Source organism: Melanostigma gelatinosum (assembly GCF_949748355.1).
Source record: "Melanostigma gelatinosum genome assembly, chromosome: 9".
Classification (NCBI taxonomy): domain Eukaryota; kingdom Metazoa; phylum Chordata; class Actinopteri; order Perciformes; family Zoarcidae; genus Melanostigma; species Melanostigma gelatinosum.
The window spans coordinates 18539701-18553130 of NC_136642.1; the positions used below are offsets into that span (position 1 = coordinate 18539701).

General features: G+C 43.6%; 1 protein-coding gene across 2 annotated transcripts in view; it reads right to left on the reverse strand.

Annotated features, from left to right (window-relative positions):
* The window catches only part of grb10b (growth factor receptor-bound protein 10b), a 58493-nt gene that overhangs the window by 10987 nt on the left and 34076 nt on the right, over window positions 1–13430 (reverse strand). For both annotated transcript variants that reach the window (XM_079275276.1, XM_079275275.1), the window contains exon 6: window positions 2616–2772. In XM_079275276.1, coding sequence (XP_079131402.1) covers window positions 2616–2772 — 157 coding nt within the window. The remainder of the gene's footprint in view (window positions 1–2615; window positions 2773–13430) is intronic.

Consider the following 13430-nt stretch of genomic DNA (forward strand, 5'->3'; position numbering starts at 1 on the left):
CTGCTGCTGCTGCTTCATCACGTCTCATTTTCTGAAACTCCCAAACATAAAATACGAGAAGTAGTCATTCCAGACCTGAAAAGAATCGGGTTGCAGTACAGGTGCCCCAGAACAGAAGAAAGGCTGTAATAGAATAAAGTTCCTCCGAGCCAAAAAATGATGTCATTGACAACAAGCCAACCTAACTGCATTTGGCAGCATTGTGTTGGCAGCATGATGAGAAATGTAATCAGATCATGATGGATGGTGAAATATTAAGTTAGAGAGTTGGGACCTGTACTTTGAATAATGCCATATATTTTCGAAAAGTTCCCTCACGCGACAGCACAACAGCCAAAAATACGTTGACACAAGTTGTCGGTTGAAACAGCAGAATTGAAGTGTTTATACATCTGTTTTTCACCATGTCTCTTCCTACAGTATGTTTCACTACCAGGCACACTGCTCGATATAAAACTACACCCCCTCCTCTCCCACATCTGTTAAACTGTAAAGACACGAGCACAGAGCACAGGCTCAACTTGTCTTCCGTAAGTGCTCTATAATCGCCCTCTCCTCAGGGGGAGGTTGAGTTTTCTAACGTTCAGCTGACCACAGCTTTCCAAACTTACTGTTATAATGCCAAGTCTAACACAAAATCACCCCGACAGAAATGCAAAGCTCTCTTCCTTCTTAATGCAGCAACAAGTTAAAAAAAAAAAAATCCTGGATCAACCCCTGGAATAGAGCATCTCTTTTGAATACTGTTACGTCATTTCAGTGTCACATTTGGAGTTCAAGAATATCAAAACAGCGAGTGTGCTGGTCTTGTAGTTTTTAGCAAATGGGAGCTAACGTGCCGAGCTCAGTGAGCTACACTACTATTCCTTCCCTTCACTTTCTCAAATACCTCAAGCTATGCTTACTCCTAAATATATGAAGAATTTACTGGATGACATGCAACATCTACGATGTAGGAAGAACTAAAACGTAACATGTAAATCTGTTATATCCAACTTAAATTTCTACATAGAAATCTAGTCCTCATTGCTGAGCAGGTTGCCGACATCGTTTTGACCTTTTTAACACTGCATTAGTCCTGAGGTCTCCGTCTGATGCAGTGAGGGTTTCTATATTCGGGAGAGAGTGGTATCGATGGTATCGCCACTCCAGTCATAAAGCACATTTAACATGAAACATAGCCTTTTAAACTCTTCATCAGTCATTTCATCACCTCTCTGCCGTGTCATTTATAGCACTGGATTGATAACATCACACTGTTTCTTACACTGACAGCAGCACAAGTCGGCAAAGGTTTTATTACAGTGTTCATCAGTTACATCTCCACATCTCCTAAGCCATAACCTTCACCTTCCTTAAGCTTCTCATCGGCTGGCTTCCACTCTGAACCCTTCATTCCCAATTTAAGGAAAAAGAAAACAACAAAATGTAATCTTCTGACAATTATCTTGTTCATCTGGAGTCTGAAAAATAACTGATTATGAGCAGCCTCGTGACCTTAAATGAGCCTACCAGATTAAAAATATCAGTGAAGCGTGTCAAATACATCTTGCTTTCACGACCCTATCCTCTGCAAAAACCATAAACCTTTCTCATAACCGCAATCACCAAATAAAATAACTCAATACAATGCTCAAACAAGTCTCAATATGATGGCTTTAGGGCGGTACCATTTATCAATTACTGTGTTTGTTTAATTCATGAGCGGGTACCAAAGAGAGTTATGCCGGTTCCCCGAGAGGTCCTGGAGTATTGGTTCGATTTAATGAGGGCCCCTTGGAAAGACTGTCTCCACTTACAGTAATTCTGCTGTTTACTTGCATGCAATAACTTTAGGAAACCCTGAGCTGAAATATACCTCATTTTGTATTCTGCTTCAAGCGTACTGAAGCTGGAATCTTTTATCAGCCCGATAAGACTGTTTTTACTGAGAAGTTGGTAAACAAGACAATAATTCTCAACATACCTGTAATTAGCATCAGATATTATTTTGACAAGATTATTCATCAGTTTACACTCTTACTCTTCCCACAGCACAGACACATGCACATACAACTCAGGCATCTTGTAAGTGCATCTCTTTTATCTTACTAAGTGAGACTATCCTTGGCCCGTCAGTGCTGAAGTAACTCTGACTTCATGTGCAATGCCTCGTCTATGTCCATCACGTTCTGTTCGCGCACAAGCGGATCAATACCTTTTTAACTGACATATTTTTCAACTGAAAAGTGTGCGCTCAATGTCTTTCCTCAGTTTTTCACGAGATAACGTTTCCCTGCCTTGTCTGCAGAACACTGCTCTGCTACAGCAACCTTCCACACGGCCACTGTGTTGTACTTTGTCAGATCACCGTACATGATTGCTCAGTGCGTGCATATGCTGTGCAGCATGTGCACGAACTCATCCTTGAATACATGCCTGCGTGAGAATATGCGCCCGAACTCTCTGTCTGCCCGAGTGCACTGGCATGCATGCATGCATACATATGTGTCAATGCACCTGTGTATGCCACTGATTGTATTGCATGTCTCAGCCCACCAGAAAATAGAGTTTTTGTGTCGGTGTGTGAGTGTGTGTGTACAGTATTTCGAGCCTTTCCGTGCTCTGCCTCTTACCTAGCCCTAGCAGCGGGTGGTGCTCAACAAGTGCCCAACTGTTGTCGTCCACACAATGGCTTTTATAAACCAGGAGCTGGCACAGGTCCCTGGCTGTCATGTCGGCTGGGATCTCCACAACTTTACCCATGCCGTCTTCACTGAAGATCTTCACAATCTATGAAAAGAAAAACGTATTCGAGATCAGAGACCATTTCAAGGTAGTTTGGCAAACTACAGATTGATAGACCTTACCAACGGCAAAGGATAAGTTAAGAATAAGATGTCAGATTCAATATAAATTTCACGGTAACCCCTCAGGGAATACTTAGTTGTGATAAAGTCATTTAACACAAACCCATTTTTGAAAACTCAGCCAAATAGGTGGGTGAAGCCAGCAATTTACTTCAAAGACTAGCATGGTATTTATCATATAGCGCCCCATACACTATAACGTACACAGGCCTGTAATTATAGCACACAATAGAAAAGAACAGACATTCAAAACTATGTAGCAATTGTGGCTGTAAGAGATGACAGACAAGCATTTCTTCCAGCAACTTGTTGGTGTAATATAGAAGCAAATATACCGTCGTGTGTGTACAACAAGTATCTGCTTTCAGTGTACGGTATATCTGTACTGTAGCTCAAGAGGAAGTAAGCATGGTGTTTCCAATCATAGCTTATCACAAAAATGTATACAAGTATCCAGAAATAAGACACGACAATTGAATATGTTTCAAGCTCAACTTCACGGACACAAGTTATTTATTTTTTTCACAACTTAATATGCTGAAATTGGACCAGTAATAATCCAATATGTGGATAACACCCAATTTAATTTTTCTCTATTAATAATACTGACTCAAACACGTACTCACACACATGTTGAGTCACTACTTCGCTGTCCACTGTATCGCAACAGTGCATCGGCCTCTATGTAGCTCAATCTCCACTCACATTGTTGTATATCCGTGTATATACTGTGGTTAAGCTTTCCCTTGTTGGAAATCGACAAAACAATCCAGGGAACATAACTGCCATCGCTATTATGGTAAATGGTCCTAAATCTGTGTCCACTAAGTCCACAGGTTGGCTCTCCGAAAGGAACCCATGCAGTCACGTTCACATGACACACATCTAATGGCCCGCAGAGAAAACTAGATCAGCCTGACCTGCAGAAGAATCCAGCCTTGTTAAGCCTACACAGGAATCCAGCCTACTAAGCCTACACATGTCATGCATGCACACTTCCCACATGATGTATTATGACAAAGAAATTCTGTTCTCTTCTTGAAAGACGCAGCTCGTAGCGTCACAGTTTGTACAAATCAGGCCTGAGGCGCTCTATCCGTCCAAAATGTTCAAGGCGAAAGGCAAGGGAGCCTCCATCATTCAAAGCTGCTGATGTATTTGACGCTTTTCTTCTTCTTTTTTTTTTACTGCTCTGCTCACATCTCGAAAAAGACAAATTGTCTTTAGCCTTTGAGGTATTTACACATTCCACGTCTCGCCCCTGGTTAATCACAGCAGTGCTTCACAGAGAAACGGTCTTCACGTGTAAAAAGAGAGGCAGACACACACAAGGAGAGATAAGAGACGCAGAAAGAGAGCGGTCTTACCTCCACGGCCCGCAGTAGGCAGCAGTCCGCGGAACACGAAGGCATTTTTGGTGTCAGCCTGGCTCCCCCCCCCCCCCCCCCACACACACACACACACACACACACACTCACTCTCACACAGTCACTAAGACAGAAAACCTTGCTGTTATGTCGCCCTGCCTCCTCCAAAAAAAGAAAAAAGAAAAATTTGAGTGCCCTCAGTTGACAGTTGCGCTACCTGTCACATAGCCTGCAGACTAGTCCTCCAGTCTATCTAGGCCGCCGGCACTGTCTTTCAAAAAAAGAAAATAAAATAGTCTGTATGACCTAAAGCCGCTGTCTGTACAGAGACACGGAGACAGTCAGTAATAGGATGGCAGCAGGTAGTGTACTTCCAGTGCCAGTTGAGTCTGACAACTATCTTTCTTTCTCTTTCTGTCCCTCTCTCCCCCTCACAAAGGGTTACAGCCTCAGCCACAGGCTCCTAGGCACACTGAATCAAACCACACGCTCACCGACCAATCATAAGGCTGCAGCAGGCTGATGTAATCATTCCCACACAGACCAAGGCGCACGCACACACACACACACACACTCACTCACTCACTCTCTGTGAGGCATACACACTCCAGTAGAAACACAGACGCACAGTCATGCAAAGACGACGCCAACTTTTTTCAGACCTCTTGCGAGCTCTCTGCTTCAGTTTCTTTTCAGAGCTTGAAGTGCGAGGGTTGATTTGAGAAGGGTGTGGGGCAGTGAGGAGGAGGTGGAGCAGGGAGAGGAAGAAAGGATAAAGGAAGGAGTAAAAAAAACAAAATAAAGTTTCTGGTCTCCAAAATGTTCAGAAGTGTTCAAGTGAGGGCTTGTTGGCTTCTATGATTTTCTCTTCGTCTTTGCTTCTCTTTTCCTCTCCCTCCTTTCCTCCCTCCCTCCCTGTGGCTTAACTTTGAACTCCCCAGTCAGATCTCTCTGCCTCTCACAGCAGTAACAAGACTCATTACAGAGCGAATGAAATGAAACAAACCCGGAGCAGCACTTGAGCACTCCGACCTACTCCTCCTCTCCTGGTGGCCAGCTTCGTGCCAACATTCTTGCTCTCGAAAGAACAAAAAACGTGGAGACTTTTTGCACACACCCACAACAGCCCCCCCCCCCCCCCACCCCTCTTTTTAACTCTGATATTCAATATGCCATCAGACAGACAAAAGCCTTGACACACCCCGTCTGGGAGAGGCGAGATCAGCCTTACGTTGTCATTGAAGCAACGTCTTCTTGTTCTTTCAGGGGAAAGGAGGGTGTGTGTTTGTACATGTGTGGTTGAGGTGTAATCCAGGAATAAGCACAGTTCCACAGAAGGAAGGAGGAAATAGTGGTAAAAGGTAAAAGTAGTAGCAGTCAAAGAAATACATTTTAATTTGCTGTAGCGGGAAACTTTGGGGAGGGAGAGGGGTGGAGGGAGGGAAAGTCCGTCGCTGGGGGAGGGGATACAGAGAAAGAGAAGAGTGTGTGTGTGCATGTAAATGATTGCACATGCACACAGACACGTACGGGGGGGGGGATACCAAGAAACAGGAGACAGACAGACGAGAGAAGTGAGGGGGAAAAGAGTGGGAAGCAGAAGGAAGTGACACAGAGGGGGGGGGGGGAAGAGAGAGAGAGAGAGAGAGAGAGAGAGAGAGAGAGAGAGAGAAAGAGAGAGAGAGAGACTGTCTGGTGACACACTGCAGCAGAATGTGTAGTATGAATGCTTCCTACTGTTAACTACATATCGAGCTCGCACAGCTGTGCCTCCCAACCATCGACTCCCTGCAACTACACTCCCACAGACCAAGACACACACCCTCGTCTACGTCACAGTCAGTCAGGCAAAGGGGAAAGCCCCAAGAAGGCTGCACACATCACACATTCTGCAATACAGGTTTTAACATACAGTGCTGTAATTATAATTTGCTCAATCTGTCCGTTGACGTCAACCCTTTAGACAAAGAATCACATGTCTTATTGCACCTTTTGACATCATTTGAATGTCTAGAACACAAGAAAGATGATCCAACATGGTTAATGTCACAGTCCTTTCTGAAAAGGAACGTACCCATGAAACCCTGATGTTGTCCATTGGTTCAAATAAGTCAACACACTTTGATACGACAGGTTCAACAGGGTTTTCTATTTAACATAAGAACGACGGGGTTATCATATGACAGAGGTGGAGCCAAGTGTTTGTTTTTACACAACTAAGAGTCATGTCTTGTCAGTCAAGTCCAAAGCCCCTAAAGGTTTCTTCAACTCATGAAAAAGATGTGTTATTAACCAAAGGTAATGGCATTTCATAAAATAGATAGTAGTATGTCAATATAACAATTTTGCCGGTGCAGAGGTGGCATACGGGTTAAAAGCGCCCACACAAACCCCCTGCAGAGGTTCATATCTAGCCGCAGTACTGGTTCTGGCTTGGTCGTGCACTTCACTGAACTCAACATGTTCAATGTGGCAAAGTTTGCAGGTGGGAAGCCAGTGAGGGATCATTATCTTGCCGCTGGAGGAGCAACTCGTGCTGGTTAGTCAGAGTGAGTCTGCAAAAAGGGAGAAGTCTCTGGGGATAGCATTAACTTTCAGTCCCATTATGCCCTCTCAATCCACCCCACTGGAGCAGGGACAAAGATGGCAAAATGCTGGGAGGACTGATCATGTGTTATTTGAAGAAACTCAGAAATAATTGCGAAAGATTACAAATGATTTAAACATGAAAATAGATGTGGAAGTCCCCACTGTCTGCCATGTCCAAGCTCCAGCGCGTAACACAACAATCCTAATTAGCATTGAGCTCAATCCTGTTTAATTATATTGTTTAATATGGAGTTGTACTTTCCAACCTGGTCTTAAGTGAAAAGGGAAAGTCAGATTGTTTTGGTTAATTACACGTCCATTATCCCATGTCAGACATTAGGGTTTGTGTAGAAATGAGACATCAGAGATGCACTTTGGATGATTTGTTGTTGAGGATATATGGGTGACAAATATAAAATATACTTGAACATAACGCCTGTAAGTATGGTGATAAGAAACGCGAGGCGGCTCGGATGGCGAGGGGACGTTCCAGAACAAACTGGTATCTGGTAGGAATATGGTAAGTGGTAAAAATTCAACCCTGTCTCCTACAAAATGATGTTCGCATACAACTGTGGGATAACTTCACTCATATGCATACCCTCCCATACAACTGCACTCTCAATTATGCTTTGATTGAAGCATTTTTTTTCCTTCTGGATTACGATTGCAGTTTTAAACCGGTTGAAGGTTTAAAGTTGTAAATTGAAAAAAACAAACTGGGTTAGATTTTGTCAAAAAGACATTGTGGTTAGGCTAAAATGAGTGTGAAACTGAAACAAAAAAAAATACACAACGAAAGAAAACTACTCCATGTTAAGTTTATGCAGCAAAAGTTCACACGGGGGACACAGACAGCAGTCTGCTGGGTGAAGCCCTGTGGTTGACCCATTCACCAGCCCGACCTCCTCCACGGACTCATTTGAAACTGCTTTGCGATACGTCAAAAGCAAACGCAATCCAAAAACAAAAGATGTTTCCGTCAAAACTTAATTGACAATGCAGTTTTGTTGTACGGGAACATCATTTTTACGAGATAGGGCTGTAGAAGTAATAAGCAGCATCTGCAGGAGCGGCATGAATCATCAGTAAAGTATCTCCTTGTGACATTAGGAAGGCCACCTCATGGACGTCTTTAACTGTGACTCAGATGTTACCGACGTGTTACTAATTTGGGTGGGAGCTGATCCTTCATTAGCTGTGGATGGAAATCTTATCTTGCAGTGTGGCAATACTATATTAGACTGCCTCGTGAGTGGAAGGAATGAGGAAGGGGACAGAGATGACAGCGGAGTGACACACTGCAACTGACCTGCTCTAATTATTGGTCTTCTTCTTAAAAAGGTAAAAGAATAGTCATGTGGACAAAAACAGGAGGTAGGCAGAGGTGAAGAAGGAAAACTTCCCAAACTGTCCAGGAGGCTCTCAGGAAGCGACGCGTTCATCAGTTCATCACAGTGAAAGATACGTCACGCTGTTTGTCTGTTGTTGCTTTTGTGTTAATACACAGAAGTGTGTTTCAAGACAGTACACATGTTAAGTATGTAGTGCACAGTATGCGATTTCGGATGCAGCCTTTATCTTCTTATGCTTTTAACTGTGTCCTCATTTTGACGGAGGCGCAGAACAGAGCAGGCCTCTCAACCTCTCTGATGACTAAGGTCTGATAACTGCCCTGTGATGTAATCGCCCTAGGGACAGACTGAGAGCTTCAGGCAGCGCGCACACACACACACACACACACACACACACACACACACACACACACACACACACACACACACACACACACACACACACACACACACACACACACACACACACACACACACACACACACACACACACACACACACACACACACACACACACACACACACACACACACACACACACACGCACACCACCAGACACACAGGCACCCAGATGTGCTAACTTACACACACACATCTTGAGATACACAGACAAACGTGCTAAGCAATTACATATTTTGTGTATTGAGTATCTGCACACACACACACACACACACAGTCCAGACACACACAAAAGCTACAGGCACAAACAGACAGAGAGAATAAACTGCACTGTATGAGAACGTGCTTTGGCAAACTAAAGTATGTACACAAGCATATGTGTGTGTGTGTGTGTGTGTGTGTGTGTGTGTGTGTGTGTGTGTGAACGTCCAGCAGCTCTCACGCATACACACATCCATCTCTCTGAGAATTGGCTGCTGGTCTATAAATAGCTCCACTGGTATTACGTACACATTACAAGCCATTACATCAGATAGGAGTTACTGTGGCAGATTACAATTCTAACAGACCATTATCCATTAAGGACACAAGCCTGTGCACACATTAGGATCCCTTACATGTGGGCAATGTCATGTGTTGTTAAACAGCAAAGAAAAAATTCAAATCACAGTTATTGCCAAAAAGACAGTAGTCACACCAACTATTCATACGTAAATTCAAGCCTGATGTCATCTCTTTCTGGAATGTCAAAGCAACAAGGACACTCTTTCCACTTAACATACACAGGGGACTTTATTGCCCTGAGTTTAGCCTTCAGGCTGTGTACAAATATGGCATACTCTAACCCAGCGGTTCCCAAACTTTTTAGGCCGCGCACCCCCTTCTACATCCCGACCGGGTTCGCGCACCCCCCCCCCCCCCCCATTAAAAAAAAAAAAAAAAAAAGACGCAACAGAGCCTTTTAAGCCTTCATAGCCGCATAAGAATCGGACCAATGAGAGAACAGTTTGCTCGCGCGTGGCATTTGTTTACAAGATTTAGTCCGCTGTTAAATGTTGCAGTGTGAACACAAACCGAACAAAGGAGCAACTGCAACATTGTATCATATTAATCCCTGAATCAGAACAAAGCAAACGAACTGAAGGTGTGAAAACACCCTGAAACACTGCAACAAAGTTTCAATAACTTTCAGTGACACAAGGCGTCACTTTTAAAGAGCAATAAGGATCGCGAGGACACACGCACAGGCTCAGAGGCAGATTATCACATTTAATTTACAATTAATGGCCGACTAATGAAGCCAGGATGTCTTCGGACAAAGCATCGATGCGGCGACACAGTGTTGTTGGACACCGGGATCATGCACAACTTTTTTGCATCTTTCTCCCCAATCATACATTCCACCATCTCTCTGGCAGCTGGCGAGCACACGTCTTCGGCGATTGTGTGCGGTAGCCCCTTTCTCGCTATTCTGTAACCAGATATGAAGCCCGTAGTGCGTCATTTATAGACCCAACACATGAATGAGACTCCAGTTGTTTTGGCTGTTTTGTAACTCCTCCAATTTGGATATAAACAATGTAAGGGGCTTTTGACTTGCACTGGCATGCTTGGTGTTCAGGTGGCGACGTAAATAAGAGCTTCAGACTGTTAGCCAGAACCTCACTGCACACCACGCACTGTGGCTTTGGGGAATCTGCGTTGCCAATACAAGTGAAGCCCAGACACAGATACTTTTCATCATATTTCCTCTTTTTTTCCCAGTCTGATGCTCACTCTCGTTTCCTCTTTTTCACCTTGACTCCGCGATGGGCCGATGTGCTCCCGATTTGTCTGTGCAATCCCTTCCTCCTTCCTCCGTCTCATCTTCCTCTGGCTCGATTTCTTCTCCCGGTCTCTCCCCACGCACCTCTCCGTTCCCCTCGCCTCCGATTCCTCTATCTCTCTCTGTCCCTCTCCTCTTTTACGACTGATAGCTTCAGATGTCCCACCTGACAGTTTTTAAATTAAAATTACATTTTTTTTTTATATTTAATATTATTACACCATCAGACCGCCATTACACTTTTCCTCTCGCGCACCCCCTAGAGGCAGCTCGCGCACCCCCAGGGGTGCGCGCACCCCACTTTGGGAATCCCTGCTCTAACCCAACACATCCCTTAAATGAACTTCAACCAGCTCTGATTGAATACGCTTCTTGGTTGCAGCATGCACACTATTTGAAGCAAAACAGATTCACTCACTGTATTCGGACAGCTTATACAGTACACTCTCGAAAAAATTAAAAAAATGATTTAAAGCGATTGACGAGATACGATTATTGTAAATGGTAGTTTTTTAGCTTTATTCAAAACAACCATATAACATGAAAATTAACGTCCCTGGGTAGAGACTTGATTGTATGGGCAGGAAGCAGGACACATGATACAGTTTTTATTATAAACGGAGCGCATTACATTGTTGATTTATCCAACAGAACCAAGACAAACCTCTCCACTGTGAATGTATGGATATATCTGTTCTCTCTGTCTTTTACAAAACCCCTATTGGTGTTGCCAAAAAAGAACTGTAGCCATTGATAAGCTGATTTGGCTCACACGACCCACCCAGCGCCCTATTCTCATTAACAAGTACTCTCTTTAAAGCCCCATCTGACTGTAATGTGGCGCTGTGTGTGGTCTCGGCCGCCCCTGGAAACGAACCTCCGGGTGATGAGATGGAGATACATCGGACAATTGGCCGTCCCCGCTCAGCGCCTGCAGTCAGCAGTAGCGGGAGGCACTAGCCAAAAAAACTCTGCTGACTCATGAGGAAGGGACGGTGAACTGTCCCTTGTCATCCAATTACCGCATCAAATTAAGACCCAAGACACAGAGGCCTATATTGGACTCAGCGAAGCAAGAGAAGGCCGAATGGGATTTCGTAGGCGGGGGACAGAGGGAGGGACGGAGGAGGGGAGGGATTAGAGAGAGATGTACGGAGAGAAACGTAGAAGGAAAAGACTCCCAGTGCACACTGACAATACAAAGTCATGTACAGTGGCAGACATGCAGCCATGCATCAAACCACACACTGTATATCGGGTGGTTACCGGTAGTTATCCCACAGAGCCTGCTCTGTATCTAAATCATGAAGTCCTAACACCTTCTCAGGGTATCGAGATTCCTCAAGTTGAAGGTTGGAAGATTTTGCCGCTGAGCTGGGTCAAATTTAATTAGCGATGCGGGTCAGGTACCACAAATTGATGTCAGGCCTTTGAACAAGCCATTCAACATACTGCATGTACATATACAGGGTATTTATCACAACTGAAGGTGGTGGTGAGGTGAGGTAAATAGCAGTTGCAGTGCAAATTGTGCTTTATGGCAGAGAAAATATTGCGCTCAACCAAAGTTAAAAAGATCTGGGATGTGTGTAACTAATGTCAAAGTCTATGAAGCACAAAAAAAGATCCATCAGAAAATGCCTTCAGTTTTACCCATAAGTCATTGCTCCAGCACTTCTAATGACCTGAAGGTATCAATTTAGTTTGTCCAGCACAGTCTTTTTTCAACGGAAACATCCCTATACAGCTACAAAGATGTTTCATTTGAATTCCATACTATCACCAGTTGGTTGAAAGGTAAAACATACCCTTGTTTACTTAAACTAGATTTGCACATGCACAGTGTGTGGCAAAACACTTCCTGAAGGCCATCTAGACAGGGTTGTGATGATTCAAGAACAATCCCTCCCCTATTTACTGTGACTACCTGCTGAGAGCACGCTGCATGGAGCCAAATATTTTACCAACAGGAGTAAAAGTGGGGGCGGATGCTGAATTGTGTACCAGGGTCGACTGCCAGCAAACCCCGGGTAGCAAATGTCCTTTCAGACCACTGCTGATTTGGAGCCATTGTCCAATTACAGCAGGAGGGCAGAGGAATGGGGCAGGGGGATTGTGATTGGGCGAACAAAAGAATGAAATCATTGGCATAATTTTGGCCACAGACTGTAAATGTTCCACTGGTTGGATGGCAAGCTGTGGCATTGTTGGTGCCATTGGTGGCCTCGGGACAATTTTTGACTTCTACTTAATTGTTTGACAAAACAAACAATCTGTTCTCACAAGTAACACGTTGTAATAATTCTGTGATTGAATGATCATAAAACTATCATGTTATTCGTAATATTATCAATAGAAGTGTAAAAAGTAAGACAGACATTCTTATGAAGGGAAAACCATGGACAGCTCCTTGTGTCCCATGAGTTTAAAAAGAGGACGACCAGCATCACAGCTACTAACAATCATCTCCCATTCAGAGGAATCACAGTATGTGCCACAGTTCTGTACAAACTGTCCCCAATAAGGGGGAGTGTTCTCTGGAGATGCCAAGATCACAGTGCCACAGTTCTGTCTATCACTCTCTCTTTTCTCTCATTCTCTCTCTACTGTCTGTCTTTGCCTCCAAATTCCTCTGAAAGGGGCTTTTAAGCAATCAAACCTGTTCTTCAACATCAAAGACTGAAGGCCATAGCTACATTTGTAACATCATTTGTTTTGTCACAACCCTCTTTTTGTATTTTTTTTACTTTAAATAAAAGTGGCCTGACCATCATCCTAAAGTACTAAACAATCCTATAATTTCAAGTATGTGGACAAAGTATACTGAAGTATAACAAATTACAATATTACTTTTCTTTCCCCAATTGTCTTCTGACACAGGTGTTTTTTTTTACCTTGAGCTGTCTCCTTGATTTGATGTCCAACAATTTTAAAGTGGATTTCTGTAGTAATCTGATGAATTTGTATATAAATAATACAGAAGTACTGTCAAACTTTCAAAAAGAATAAACATATTAACAGTTAGGCATATAATAAACTGTTTGCT